The sequence below is a fragment of the Anabrus simplex genome, chromosome 4 (assembly GCF_040414725.1).
Source record: "Anabrus simplex isolate iqAnaSimp1 chromosome 4, ASM4041472v1, whole genome shotgun sequence".
Classification (NCBI taxonomy): Eukaryota; Metazoa; Arthropoda; class Insecta; order Orthoptera; family Tettigoniidae; genus Anabrus; species Anabrus simplex.
The window spans coordinates 434,508,182-434,523,734 of NC_090268.1; the positions used below are offsets into that span (position 1 = coordinate 434,508,182).

A 15,553-nucleotide genomic window follows, 5' to 3' on the forward strand; every position below is an offset into this window, starting at 1 on the left:
AGCACACCTTGAGAGGGAATTGTATTCTTTAAAACTCAAACAGATATTCTGTTGGGATTCACGGTATTCTTGGGATGAAAATTGTCTTTCCCCTGAGCAGACCCAGTGATTATTGTGGCTTCTACAATGTTTTCATGCAAAGCTTGTACTTGTAGCCTAGTTCCATTGCACAATTTAGGCAGATTAAGATTTCTTAGTAACATTATAGGTACCCCGATTTTAAGAATGAGTTCATGTCATGGAAGAGCAGAAGAATTCAGAGTAGTAAGAAATTCTACGGGGTAATGGACGGCGTCGTCCGTTTGAATCACTGAGTCAAAAGACCTGTACTCAACGTCTTGTTCTTCGAAGGCCTTTTCGGGAACCTCTCATGGATGGGAAAAGCCAGAATTCTCCATACAGCCTCGGAGCTGCTTACGTATCAACCATTCTCATAGAATCTTACTTCATCCTTTTCATTTTCAAGACTAAATGTTGCCTGATTACTCCCTTTATTAACATATTAACATATTAACACCATTGATTTCAACAGTGAAACCATCATCTCCTGGAGCTCTTCGTCGATATTGTGGGTATCCATCTTCTGCTGTTTGAGTTTCTTGGATGAGAGGTCGAGGAAACTTCTTGCTGCAGCTACCTGCTTTCGTACAGGGTGATCTGTTATTTAAATTACCGCTACAAAATGCAAAATAAACAAATCAAAATGCTACATTTCCAATTTCAAAACGTTAAAATGTATCATCCGGAGTTAAGATGTAGGCCTACATGGAAGAAATAAATCTCTTTGCTACTTACACACTGTCATTGTGGTTGCACAAGAACTGGATCTGATTGAATATATCCAGCCAACAGTCCTGTTTCTGCTTCAAAATAGTAATTAGAGGATGCTGAGGTGATCGCATGGAGAACCGGCACTTGTATGCCGTTCCTGTCATCAGATGACCTCTCAGATCAATGACTAATATCTGTCCAACAGCAGTGATGATTCCTGAATAGTTCCTGAAACATTAAAATATCTTGAAATACTGCCTGATAAGTGCATCACAAATTTACTGAAATCAATCATCCACACTGATAAGTGAACATAAATAATTAGAAAAGGAAAAATAATGAGTAGAATGAGACCATAGCAAAAGCAAGATAGACACAGAAATGGGAAGTAATAAGCTATAGAATATAATATAATAGAACACTCCCACCCCCTAGTTCCAGACTGCCTGAAACTGGAGAGAGAGCTTTCGTTTATTGCAATTCATTAAATCGATACATGCATTACATTCTCCTCCTTACAATTATTTGACTATCACTACACTAAATATTATTTACACAAGAACCTTGTTTATCCAGATTAAGTGGGACCGGAACTGATCCGGATTATTGAAAATCCAGATAATTCGGAAAACACTACAAAACAAATACAGTACATGTTATATAATCTATTAACACAAGTTGTACAGTAATATCTTTTTTCAATTGTACAAAAAAATATCAGAACACTTTTCTTACATTTATGACTATGTTATTTGCACTAAAATAATGTACGAGTTGTTTCTGTTTTATATTTGAAGAGCGTTTTGCGTGCAGCACAACCACGGAGACGTTTTACTAACAAAAGTTCTCAAAGAATTAATTCTTCTTCTTTAGCGTTTGTCCCGCCTGGTGGCTGGGCCCGCTGTGTGGATTCGTTGTCTCCATTTAATTTGGTCACGGGCCATGTCAGGATGTAGTCTTACAGCTTTCAGGTCGTTGTGCACTGTATCGATCCATCGCTGTCTTGGTCGCTCCTTGGGCCTCTTTCCAGCGACTTCCAATGTATACGCTGACTTTGCTAGTGTATTGTCTTCTGCACGCAACACATGTCCAAACCAGCGCAGACAGTTTTCCTGCATTTTCTTCTCGATCGGTGCAACGCCAAAGCATTTCCTAATATTGTTGTTTGAAATATGATCCAGTCTAGTGATGCCAACTGTCCACCTAAGCATCTTTGTCTCCACGACGCTTAGTCGACGTTCTACCTCCTCTGTAGCAGGCCAACACTCAGTGCCGTAGAGAGCAATAGGACGGATAACAGTCCTGTAGATCTTAGATTTCAGATGGTCCTTCATCCGATGGTCGCAGGTGATGCCCTTTGTCATTCGCGACTTCAGCCAGGCTTCGTGTATCCTTGTGTTGACCTCATCAGTAAGTCTGCCAATGTGAGAGAGTGTGGAGCCAAGATATTTAAATTTCTCTACTCACGGTAGATCTTCACCATCAACGTGGATGGTTCCAACTTCTCAAGGATCTAATGTCATGTACTCTGTCTTCTTTTTGTTGAGGCGCAGGCCGTATTGCGCTAGTCAGTTGTTCCACTCTTCTGTTTGGCGCTGGAGATCAGACTTATTCTCAGCAGCCAACATGACATCATCAGCATAGAGAAGTGTCCATGGTATTGGCTTGTGCAGGTCTGATGTAACAGTGTCTATCACAAGAATGAACAGCAGTGGTGATAAGGCAGAGCCTTGATGTACTCCTACAGTGATGCGGAAATCGTCGGATGCTCCTGCGGCAGCTTGAAAATAACTCCTTGGTTCTACGTAGAGCATCTGTACCCACTTAACAAGGTGCTCTGGAATGCTATGTTCTCATAGCGCTAACCAGATTAGGTCATGTGGCACCCGATCAAAGGCCTTCTCAAGATCCAGAAAAGCGAGATGAAGAGGCTTATGTTTTTCATGGTGTTTCTCAACTAACAGCCGTGCAGCATGGATTGCATCTGTTGTGCCACAATTTTTCACGAATCCAGCTTGGTTCGTTGTAAGTTTGGCTATCTGGTGAATCCTTTTGTCGAGAATACGTTCGAAGATCATCGCGTGGCTCAGAAGTCTGATTGGGCGATAATTAGAACAATCGGCAGGACTTCCCCTCTTCTTGAAGATTGGTACGGTAATGCTCTGTCGTCAATCTGATGGTATTTGACCTTCTTTGATGATCTAATTGAAAAGCTGTGTTAGCCATATTGCCGCATCCCACCGTTCAGAGCACCAGAACTCCCGGAAGATCATCGGGGCTGGTGGCTTTCCCTGGTTTCATCTCCTTCAGAACAGCTTCAACTTCTGTGACTTCAATTTCCTTCACTGGGCCTTCAATAGTGGGGGTGGTTGGGATTGGTGGGTGGGAAAATTCTTCGGTTGAAAGTTTCTCAAAATAGCTCCGCCAGCGTTCTCGCGCTTTCTTCCAGTCGAACAGCAGGTCACCTTTTTCATCATTGATGCCGTAAAAACATTGGATGTCTTCCGTTTTGCAGTGCCTAGATCTGAGTAGCCGGTAAATGTGCCGCTCGCCTTCGCGCGTGTCAAGTTTTGCATATAGGTCTGCATATCGGTTTGCTTTTGTTACTGCAACGACCTTCTTCGCCTCACAATGGGCTGTTTTGTAGGCATTCCAACGAGATGGTGTTTCATCTGAAAGAAACTCATGGTACAGCTGTTTCTTCTTCCGCACTGCATCTTTAACATCGTCATTCCAAAGCCACGTCTTTGTCAATTCTATGTCGTCCTGGTTTAGTTGTTCCAAGAACAGAGCGTGCGGCTTCATGAACGGCGTCTTTCAGTTTAGTCCAGCTCTCTTCAACCATGGTGATTGGTGGCACTGTAATTTTTGTAACAATGTTGGCCTCCTTCTCCTTGTAGCACCACCATTTGATTCCTTTAGGCCCATTTCTGGGTAAGTATTTGGCTCTTGGCAACTTCATCCGTAGCTTACAGATGACAGGTCGGTGTTGCATCGCGACGGTTTTGTAAGGAACAACTTTTGTATCTAGAACATCTTTGAAATTCCGTCGTCACACAAGGATGTAGTCAATCTGAGTTGCATTGGAGCCACTGTAGTACGTGATTAGATGAGTATCATGCTTTTTGAACCAGGTGTTCAAGATGATCAGATCATGAGTTTCTGCATAATCAAGAATTCGTTGGCCATCGCCGTTCTTCTCTCCATATCCATGTCCACCATGGGCAGTGTGGTCTTCTTTCCTCTGTCCAACGTGTCCATTCAGATCACCGGCAATGATAAGGTAGTCTTCTGGTGGCACTTCAGCAGTCTTCTCATCAAGCAGTTCCCAGAAGGCATCTTTTGTTTCCGCATCTAGGCTGGTTTGTGGAGCGTAGGCACTGAAAAAATGGACCTTCCTTCTGTCCGCGACATATACTTATACATATACATAATAACAATAAGAAATCTTCCACCCTTTTGATATTTATATTTGCATTTAAGCAAATCAATTAATCATACACAGTACATGTTTCGTTCCCCTTTAGAACATCTTCAGCTGTTTTACATTGCTTAGGTGAATTCACTAAGTATTTAGCCTTTTAAGAACATCTTAAACAGATACCTTGTTTTTCTTAAATACTACATAAATTTAAAATAAATTAAAAACAATGTGGATGGTGGAATGGGGTAGTGAAATGAGAGGGAAATGGATCTACTTATAGTTAGCCTATTTAAAAAATATATATATATATTTCTCTTAATTTGAACAGATGTTGTATAAATGTTTCCCCAGCACTTTTATTGCTAAAATATTCTGCTTGTCTCTAAAAAAAAGCTTTTTGAAAAAATAACTTTCCTTTGTCACTGTTCTGAATATTGCTAGGTGTTCTCTTCATTTACTCCCTCTTCAGCCATCACTCCTCCAAGGACACATTAGGAGTGGATTTTGACTACAACAAGATTATGAGGAGGCTCTTTTATTAATAGCAAAACAGCAATCAGCCTCAAGGTTCCTGAACTAACCGAATTCAAGATACATTTTGTAAATTTAAAACAAACAGCAACCACCTTGGAGGGAGTAAATGAAGAGAACTCCTAGAAATATTCAGAACAGTGACAAAGGAAAGTTATTTTTTCAAAAAACTTTTTATTAGAAGACAAGCAGAATCTTTTAGTGATAAAAGTGCTGAAAACATTTTTACAACATCTGTTCAAATTAATAGAAATAGTTTTTTTAAAATAGACTAATTATAAATAGATCCATTTCCCTCTCATTTCACTACCCCATTCCACCATCCACACTGTTTTTAATTTATTTTAAATTTACGTAGCATTTAAGAAACACAAGGTACCTGTTTAAGATGTTCTTAAAAAGATAAATACTTAGTGAATTCACCTAAGCAATGTAAAACAGCTGAAGATGTTCTAAAGGGGAACAAAACATGTACTGTGTATGATTAATTGATTTGCTTAAATGCAAATATAAGTATCAAAAAGGTGGAAGATTTCTTATTGTTATTAAGTTTTTGTAAATAGGATTTGATATGGGAAATGAAGCTGATTTCTTGCAAACAACAGTTCTGCCGGTGTGGTTTCAGTCAAGGATTCTAAATACTCCTTCAGTTTGTCCAGCTGAATTGTTGCCTCTCCATGAGTCATTGTTTCTACTGATGGAGCGCTGGTTTCATTTTCGAATTCACCATCAGTGAATTAATAGTGCGTTGCATTCAGAAGAATGTTGGTTCAAATCTCACCTTGGCCGTCCTGGGAATGGTTTTCCAGTGTTTCCCATTCTCAATTCCAGGCAAATGCTGGGACGGTACTATTGATAGACCGCGGCTGAATTACTTCCGATTCCTGTCGTTAACTCCCTGGCGGAAAAGATATTCAAGAAGAGTCGACACCGTAAAAGAAATACTGTGCAAGTAAAAATAAATGTTTATTATTTTCGATCCGGATTAACGAGGTTCTTGTGTATTTTGCCCTAGACATTAATTATGTTATATAATCCAGGACAACATGTAACTTCACCTTCCTAAACTTACTTAGTGCTTACTTCTGTGTCACAAGTCTTATGCAGTTATCGTACAATTACAACATACATTATGACAGTGAATGACTGCATGAATTAGTGAATGGATGATTTCATTATTGAACTGTGGTCATAAACAAATTGAATGAATGAATGAATGAATGAATGAATGAATATCACTCTTCTCACCTGGTCATGGATAGCCAGCATTCATTGATAAAAGAGTGATTGATTGAGTGAGTGAATGACTTGATGATCTGAACTGAACATTCCATTATGAATTAATGAAATACTGACTGCCAAAATGAATTAATGACTGAGTGCATGAATGAATGGACTGGATTCCAAGTCCTCTCTCCCAGTCACAGATAACCACCAAATGGCAAGAGAGTTTCATGAATGAATGAATGAATGAATGAATGAATGAGTCAATGAAGGGAAGTTCTCGATCAATTCATCTGCATTTTAATTATTAAATTAAGGAAAACTGATACTGATATCACAATACAACAATTTATATATTACTGCATTTAATATTAAATTTAACCTACTAGTCAGTATACTGTATCATTATTCTAGGACAAGCATATCTCTTATCCTTCATTATTTTCATTAATGCTTTTCTTTCTTATTTCCTTTTGCCAAATACGTTTTTGAATAAATTAAAAAACTGCTATTCTTCCTGGTGTAATCCACTATTTGTTTAATAGTTTAACAATTGTATAAAATTCTCTCTTTCTTGTTTTCTATTCACTACTCACATATTTAACTCTCATTGTGAAATGCACAAAATTATTATGAAAAAACCAAGGGTTAAAACTTGGAAGTTGCAAGAAGTCCAAATAAAGGAAGAATGCAAACTAAGGATTCAACAGAGTTTGCCGAAGGGTGAAGTAATCAGCGTTAATGAAGAGTGGAAGGCCTTCAAAGACACCTTTGTGGGAGAAGCCAAAAACCTAGGTGGAGTTACAAATTCTATCAAAAGAGAAAAGGAGACACCATGGTGGAATGATAGAGTGAAAACAGCAGTGAAGGAAAGAAACCAAATAAAGAAGGCACTGGACAACGAAAAACAAAAACAGGGACAAGAACGAAATGAACAAGAAATTTAACATTAAGAATTTCATTCTTTAGGTTCCGTATTGAATCCAGATTCACAATAGAGAATTGGGAAAAGTTAATATCCACCTTTTCAATACAATGTATTACGTTTATTTACAGATGTAAAACGTGATGTTTTAAATGTAAAACCCTCACGTAATACATTGTATTGAAAAGGTGGATATTAACTTTTCCCAATTCTCTATTGTGAATCTGGATTCAATACGGAACCTAAAGAATGAAATTCTTAATGTTAAATAGTGTAGCCAACCAGGCAAAAAGAAAAGCTCATTATTATATGAACTTAAGAATAAAAATAGGAATTCCAGATGTAAATAAACGTGATGTTTTAAATGTAAAACCCTCACGTAATACATTGTATTGAAAAGGTGGATATTAACTTTTCCCAATTCTCTATTATGAACAAGAAATACAAAGACTTCAAGGAGTATACAGAAACAAGAAACTTGCTGTAAAGAACATTGTAAGGGAAGAAAAAGAGAAGAAATGGAATGAGTTTGCAGACAAACTGGAAGAGGGCAGTAGAGGAAATATGAAATTGCTATACAGAGTAGTGAAAAACAAGCGAAGGGATCAAGAGACCATAGAAGCAATAGAACGTGATGATGGAACTCTGACACAAGAAGAGGGAGAAATTAAATAAGAACTCAAGATCTATTTCAAAAAGCTGCTGAATGGAGATACAGAAAACATAACAACGATAGAGGAGAGCCAAGACGAGGAATCACAACTGAACCACCAATTACATGGCTTAAGGTTGAAAATGCGCTCAAGAGCATGAAGAAAGGAAAGGCAGTGGGCATAGATGAACTAAGTGCAGATATGCTGAAAGCAACGGGAATTCCAGGAATCCAATGGCTCTACAGACTGCTCAACAAGATATGGGAGGAAAATACTATTCCTGAGAACTGGAAGGTGGGCATCATTGTACCTCTGTTCAAGAAAGGAAGCCAACGAAAATGTACTAATTACCGTGGTATCACACTACTGTCTCATGTCCTGAAAATATTGGAAAAAATAACAGAGACCAGGATCAGAGATATTGTTGAACCAATTTTGGAAGAAGATCAGTATGGTTTCAGACCAGGAAGGTCAACTACAGACCTTATATTTGCAATTAGGATGCTAATGGAAAAATACTGGGAGAAGAACAAGCCTTTATTTCTAATATTTTTGGACACTGAGAAAGCATACGACAGTGTACCAAGGGAAAGAATTTGGCAATGCATGAAAGAACTTCAAGTGCGAGACAGCCTCATAGACAAAGTGAAAATGTTGTATAGTGGGAATAGAAGCTGTATTCAAGTAGGATGTGGTTTGTCGGACTGGTCTGAAACGAAGAGAGGATTACAGCAGGGCAGCTCATTGTCACCACTTCTATTTATTATTGTAATGGATGTAGTAATGAAATCTATTAAAAGGAAAGAGCATGGAGATATCAAAGCCTTCACATTTGCAGATGATGTTGCGATCTGGAGTGACTCAGAAGAGGAATTGGGAGAGAGAATGCAAAGCTGGAATGAGGAGTTTAAGAAATATGGTTTAAACATCAGCAAGACCAAGACGGTGGTGTTGAAAGCGTATGGCGAAGGAGCAGAACCAATAGCCATGTTAAATGAAGCCCAACTGGACAACGTTCCAGTTTTCAAATACTTGGGTAGCGTTATATCAAATGACAACCTAGCAAAACATGAGGTGAACAATCGAATCAATAAGGCAACACAATTTTACCACCAGGTAAGACACCTGCTGTGGAATGAGCAAATACCCATGAAAACAAAAATGACATTGTACAAGTCCTATTATACACCAATTCTTACATACAGTCTCGAAACCACAACATTGACCAATAGAGATAATTCCAAACTTCAGGCAGCTGAAATGAAATTCCTATGCACTATGATCCAGAAAACCAGGAAAGACAGAATTAGGAATGAGAAAATTAGAGAAGAAGTAGGAATAGATGATTCTCTCCTCAATAAGATTCAGATATCAAGACTGAAGTGGTTTGGTCACATGAAGAGGATGCCAGTAAACAAGAACTGCAAGGAAGAAATTTGACAGAAAAGTAGAAGGAAGACGACCCGTGGGAAGGCCACGAAGGAAATGGATAGATTTAGTTAAGAACGATGTACTGCTGAGTGGTCATGATTGGGACAAGTTGTTAGGGAAGAATGGTACAAGGACAGGATGAGATGGAGGAGGCTCATATACCACACCCAGGAAATTGGAGATGGTTTAGAATGATGATGATGATGATGATGTGTTAGTTCATAATATTCTCTAAATAGAGCAACTTTTCTTTATATTATGTGTAACAAATTTCAATACTCAAACTTCAAGGGATGATAGGGGAGACAAAAGCAATGGTTTTATTAAATAACCACAGGTCGGAAAATGATCATTGAGGTACTTTTTGAAATGATTCAGAATAAAACTATTACATTACAATTTAATTGTAATCCTTAAAAAACTGTTAAAAATGTGGTCTAGCCATGCCATCACAGCTCCTTGAAGACATATCTCTTGATATTCATGGTAGGCTGTGGTTACAACACGATGGTGCAACACCTTATTTCCCCCATGAAGTCCGAGAGTACTTGAACCACAGATTTGATGAGCAATGTACTGGCCTAAGTGGACCCACTGTATGGCCCTATGCTTGCACATTCCTTGACTAGCATGGTATCGGTTCGTCTGTAACCATATCTGTCTTGGTTGATGGAAACCAGCACTTCAACATCTGATGAATTTTGAAGTAATTAGAGGTACTTGGGCACTTAGCAAATTACCATATTGAATCAGAACTATCATGAATTATTTTTGCTCTGTTGACCTCGTCGGAATATTACTGAAATCATTATGTTATCCTGCAAGCTCGTAATAGTACGGATCATGCACGTGAGTGCTAGCATCCAGTCAGCCATGCTGTCCGTATTGTACTGCCATCTAACAGCAACCACGGAACTCAACTCAGCTTCGTCTTCTCCATGCATAACGACAATAGACGACCGTGTTTTTTTTTTTTTTTCTGGTTTGGAGTGTGGTACAGGACAGACCTACCTTTGCTATTGCTGTTGGATTTTGAATTATATTTCGAGTAGAAGGAGACAAGATGATTTTATTTGATCCGGGGTGATCACATCACCGTGTAGTGAGAGCCTAATGCCTTCGATTCATTTTTTACTTAGGGCCGGTTCTACCATCTGCTGGTAAAGTGGCTGGCAGCTGCCCGGGAGGTAAACTACCTGGAGGTGTAAATCGGCTGGTACTTTGGCTTGCGTCCAACCACCTCCGCGCAAGCGCTAGGTAGCTACCCGGAGCTAGACACCGATATACGAAGTTGGCTAGACTGATTTTCAGCGATTTCTCGCTTTCGAGTGTGGTGCTGTCTATCGTCAGATGCATGAAACCCATTTCGATTGTCTTATTTCCCTGTGCTTGCGTCTGCTGATTATCACCAAAAAGCCTAATAAGGGGAGTCTTAAGAGTTATGGACAACGATTCATGTCGAGCTTTCGTGATTTTAATCTATGATCTTCAATATCAATACCTAATTGGGATTAAAATCTCGAGATTACATTTTCTTACGCCAGTTATAACCTGTCATGCAAGGCAGCGTTTTTGAAAGGTATTTTCGTAGTAGACTGGTCAAGTCGCTCGCTCCGTAATAGAAGGTACGCAGGTTTTCATCGTATTTCTAATTTACATTTTAAAGTGTATTTTCGTTCCCTGCCGTTGTTCTTAACTCTCTTTTACGCGCTTCCATATATGTATATACACACATCTTCTTTACGGACTTATTGCCTTTGAGCATTCTATCTGCAGGCTTCCGTGAATTAAGTATCTCCGCGATGCTCTATTCTGTAACCTCGTTTAGTTCCAGATGCTTCCATTTATTGATAAAGCATTTCATTTTAATTTTTAACTTTATGAAGATAAAGTTGGAAGGTACTGTAAATGTAAAGAACTAATCGGGATAAATATCCATTCATAGGAAGAGGAATTCGGGAATGGAATAGTTTCCAATTTCTTCGAAATAATTTACAAGCCTATGTAAACAACTAATAGGGAATCTGCTACCTGGGCGACAGTCCTATGTGCTATTAATCATAACATCACTTGCTATAGGTAGCATACATATAAAGCAATTTTCCTAGTAGACATAATATTGTGATAAGAACGTATGAAAAGAGGCATACAGATTAACACAACGCTAATAATGGAAATAAAAAAGATTCGTCATAATAAAGACTCGAACCTGCACACTTCATATTACGAAGCGAACGTGTTAACCATTACGCTACCAAAACGCTTGGGTTAGATAGGATACATACAGTAATATATAGCTCGTGTCCGAAAACTGAAAAAGTAGAAAATTAAAGCCCATTTGAAATGATTTCCAAATAGATTTTGATTTTACATCCTTTTAGAGTTTCTTTACGAAAGCTTGACGTGTAAAATGTGTTCCCTGCGCTACCGATGCGAGAGGCTGGTGTGACCGTTGCAACTAAAGGGAAGCATTAATGTTCAAAATCCTGCAATACAATATCGATCACTGTTACAGTATACTGCTTTTTTCAGTATACTAAGCTAATTTGAGTTGCATATCACCAGAAATACAGCTAATAATGTTCAGCTCTCAGAACTTGCCCGGCAGGTAAAGTCTTATCGGGCCCTCGAAGTGGCCGAGAAATTACGCGCCGGGTAACGACGATTTATGCTGCCGATAGCGCTACCTGGGAGTGGTCGGACGGAAACATCCTTTTACGCGGAGGGCAAATTACGCGCTACTTTACTAGTAGGTGGTAGAACCGGCCCTTAGTCTTGGAAATCTGTATGTAAGCAATTCAGTTCTTGTTGGCCCCGGAGATACAACGATGTGACGAGCAAATTCGATGACTGAAGATCACTGAGTGGATTGCATATATTCATCTGGGTTAATTGAACTTGTTAAATCTATACTGTCCTACTTCCCAAATTACTTAAGTGCACAATAAATTCTGTTTACGAAAGAGAATGTAATTCAGGTCATCTTTAGTTGTGAATTAACTACCAATATTTTGTGGGGCTTTAATATAACAATTTGTAGAATAATTCTAGTTTGAGAATTGTTTCAAAAATATTTTCTTTAAATGAAATTCATATACTGAAAGGTGTCATAATGACAACTATGTTGCTCTAACCACTGTACCTAAGAAGGTGTGTGTTAATCTTTTACATTTGGGATAATCAAACTTGTTAAACCTTTATTATCTAAATTACCCCGTCAGGGAAGTGATTGTATGAGTCGACAATTGTTTTTTATGGCTAATTCTCTTTTGTGTATAACCTTTCTGGGAGTAGTGATGGGACATTCGATTCATTTTACTGAATCGATTAATTTGATTCCGTTCACATTACTGAATCGATACAGTGATCCGATTCATGGCACATAAGAGTCACGCTCCTACTGCATCTGTGTAGTATGTAATGGTAAGACAGCAGCAACAGCATTCATTGTTCACTGCTGCCTTCTGGTCTTCATACTATGAACTCCTTTCTTAGAAAAAAAATGTTAGTCACTCTAATACATTGCAGGTTTCCGGCGACATAGGATGGGAAAGGTCCTGGATTAGGAAGGTAGCAGGCATGGCCTTAATTAAGGTACAGTCCCAGGATTTCTTGGTGTAAAAATGCGGAAACTACGGAAAACCATCTTAACGGCTGCCGGTGATGGGATTCGAACTCACCATCCCCTGAATTCAAGCGCATAGCTACGCGATACTAACCACAGATCCAACTCGCTAAGTCATTTTTTAAAATATGAAATTTTGCTATCAGCAGAGGATTTTTTAAATCGTCATATTTTGTATAGGCTACCTGAGATGTACAGTAGCCCACTGGTTTTCTGATTCAACATACTGTTGGTTAAGTTATTGAGTCAGTCGGCTCACTTACTGTCCACATATTATTGAAGTCTTGTGCAACGATGTGACATACAAACTAAGACAATACTGAGCCGTTCTTCCCAATATAAAACAGGTACTCTTGAGTGGTCATGAGCATGACTCATAGTCCTAAGGCAGGCTACAGTCGAGTTTAATTAATTGTCAAATGTCAACTGTTATAATACTACTACGATTCATTAAACTAATAAATAGTATAAGCTAATAGCCTCCCTACTTACTAGCTACTTTAGAATTATGTTTTGATTACGGTACCTTTTTAACACTGAAACAATGGGAAAATGGCGGTTGAGTAAGATAGGGTCACGGAGTGCTCCCGTATGTACGTTGTTTTTGGCCAAAATACTGTGAAATCGCAGGATGCTTTTTGATTGTTGCGTGAAGTGAGTGCCAACTTTCCATAGGATGATGCGTAACTTACTGATTACGACTGGTGGCAGCGTTTGAATTTTTTTTTTTGCTTCACGTCGCACCGACGCAGATAGGTCTTACAGCGATGACAGGACAGGAAAGGGCTAGGAGTAGGAAGGAAGCGGCCGTGGCCTTAATTAAGGTACAACCCCAGCATTTGCCTGGTGTGAAAATGGGAAACCACGGAAAACCATTTTCAGGGCTGCCGACAGTGGGGTTCAAACCTACTATCTCCGGAATACTGGATACTGGCTGCACTTAAGCGACTGCAGCTATCGAGCTCGGTCGTTTGAAATTTGAGCCAGTGTTGGAGTGGTGGGACCAAGAATGATAAGGCAATTATTTTGCGTAGTAGAACAAGAGTTAATGTGTTGACAAATATATTTATTTAATTATTCTGTGATATATTTGTGTGGAAGAATTAATTTTTATTTATATATTTTTTCAGTGGATATTCTTGTATTATGGAACGGACAGGACATTATTCAGGGCCGCAAGCACCATAGAGTCTCTTATCTTGTTTGAAGAACGGATTGGAAATCAACCACCCGAACAACGAAACCCATGTGGTCCAGAGGTCTGGTACATCAATGCGACGGTTGTTGCAAGTCATTCAAACTTTCTGTTAGATGATATGTAACTTACTGATTACGACCAGTGTAATGTGGCAGTATTTGACATCTAAGCCAGTGTTGGAGTAGTGGCACCATGAATGATAAGGCAACTATTTTGCGTGGTGGAACAAGAATATATTTACTTAATTATTCTATGATAAATTCGTGCCAGCATTTTATTTAGTGGATATTCTTGTAGTATGGAATGGACAGAACATTATTCAGAGTCCCAAGCACTGTGGAATTTCTAACTTGTTTGAAGAACAAGTTGCAAATCAACCACCTGAACAACAAAACCCATGTGGGCCAGAGGTCTGGTACATCAATGCGATGTCGTTGCAAGTCGTTCAAACTTGAAGTACGTCATAATGAAATTTGTCTAGCCATGACTGAAAATGGCAGTACCGGTATACAGACAGTTTGGGGAAACGTGCAGGTTATGATGTAGACAGGTGTTAAACACACAGGGTCAAGAAAAATAAGAACGAGATACAAACGTGGTCTAAGGTGAAAATGGCCATGGGACCTTTGATGAAGTGGCTACCGAGTTTATCGTTGCTATCGTTCGCCAAATCAAGCTGCAGCTTGCTATTGAGGAAAAAATTATTAGAATATTAAGAAAGAGAAAAATGCACAGGAAGAAATCCATTGTCTTCTAGATCGTGAAAACATTGTAGAAGAGAATAATATGACGGTACAAACATTGAAAGTACCCCCAATGTGCGGCATAAACTACACATCGCCCATAACAACAGCAAATCGCTTTGAAGTCCTTGGGAATCCAGAAGAAGATATTACAGCTGATTACGTAGGAGCGAGTCCTAATAAACAGAGTAAATCGAAGGAGGTTAAGCTTAAATTTCATCCTTTTCTGGGAGATTCTTTAGTCAAGAATATGTACAGTACTGTTATCCAAGGGTCCAGGTTAGTCAACGAACACAGATGGTATACACATACTGGAGAGAAACCGTTCTGCTGTGTCGAATGCAATAAAGCTTGTACAACCAGGGGTAATTTCCTGCAACGTGCATACTGGACAGAGGCCGTTCCGCCGTAAAAAGAATCACAATATGGTGGTTTACAACAAGGAGCATTCTGCAAAGACACGCAATTCCTCATACGGAATTAAAGAAATTCCAGTGCAGGGAATGCAATAAAACAATTTCCGTAGACTTTCAGCTCCAAACCCTCCTGCTTGTTCATAATGGCGAAAGGTCCTCCCAATGCCAGGATTGTAACAATGCATTTGAAAGAATAAAAGATCTAGCTTCCGAAAACACATGACGCTTCCATACTAAAGACAGTCCAATCCACTGTGAAGAATGCAACAAGCCGTCTACAGCTAACACCAAACTCCGAACACACTCTGTTATACATACTGGATTGAGGCCATTCCAGTGCCGGAAATGCAATAAAACGCCTACCCAGCGAGGTAATCTACAAAAGCACCCGTTTTTTCATAATGGAGAAACACCATCTCAGTGTCAGGAATACAATTAAACGTTTAGTCAAGCCTGTCTCTCAAACAACACATCATCATGCATACTGGAGCAAGTCTTTTCTATTGTAAATAATGCAATAAAGCGTTTGAAGTTAAGGGTAGCCTCCGACAACACGAAGTCGTACATACTGGAGAAAAGCCAAACCCCTGCATGAAATGCAATAAGACGTTT

At 39.1% G+C, this 15,553-nt stretch overlaps 1 protein-coding gene across 5 annotated transcripts in view; it reads right to left on the minus strand.

Annotated features, from left to right (window-relative positions):
* The window catches only part of LOC136872065 (focadhesin), a 226,888-nt gene that overhangs the window by 158,391 nt on the left and 52,944 nt on the right, over positions 1 to 15,553 (minus strand). For all 5 annotated transcript variants that reach the window (XM_067145921.2, XM_067145922.2, XM_067145923.2 and 2 more), the window contains exon 5: positions 796 to 999. In XM_067145921.2, the coding sequence (XP_067002022.2) occupies positions 796 to 999 (204 nt within the window). The remainder of the gene's footprint in view (positions 1 to 795; positions 1,000 to 15,553) is intronic.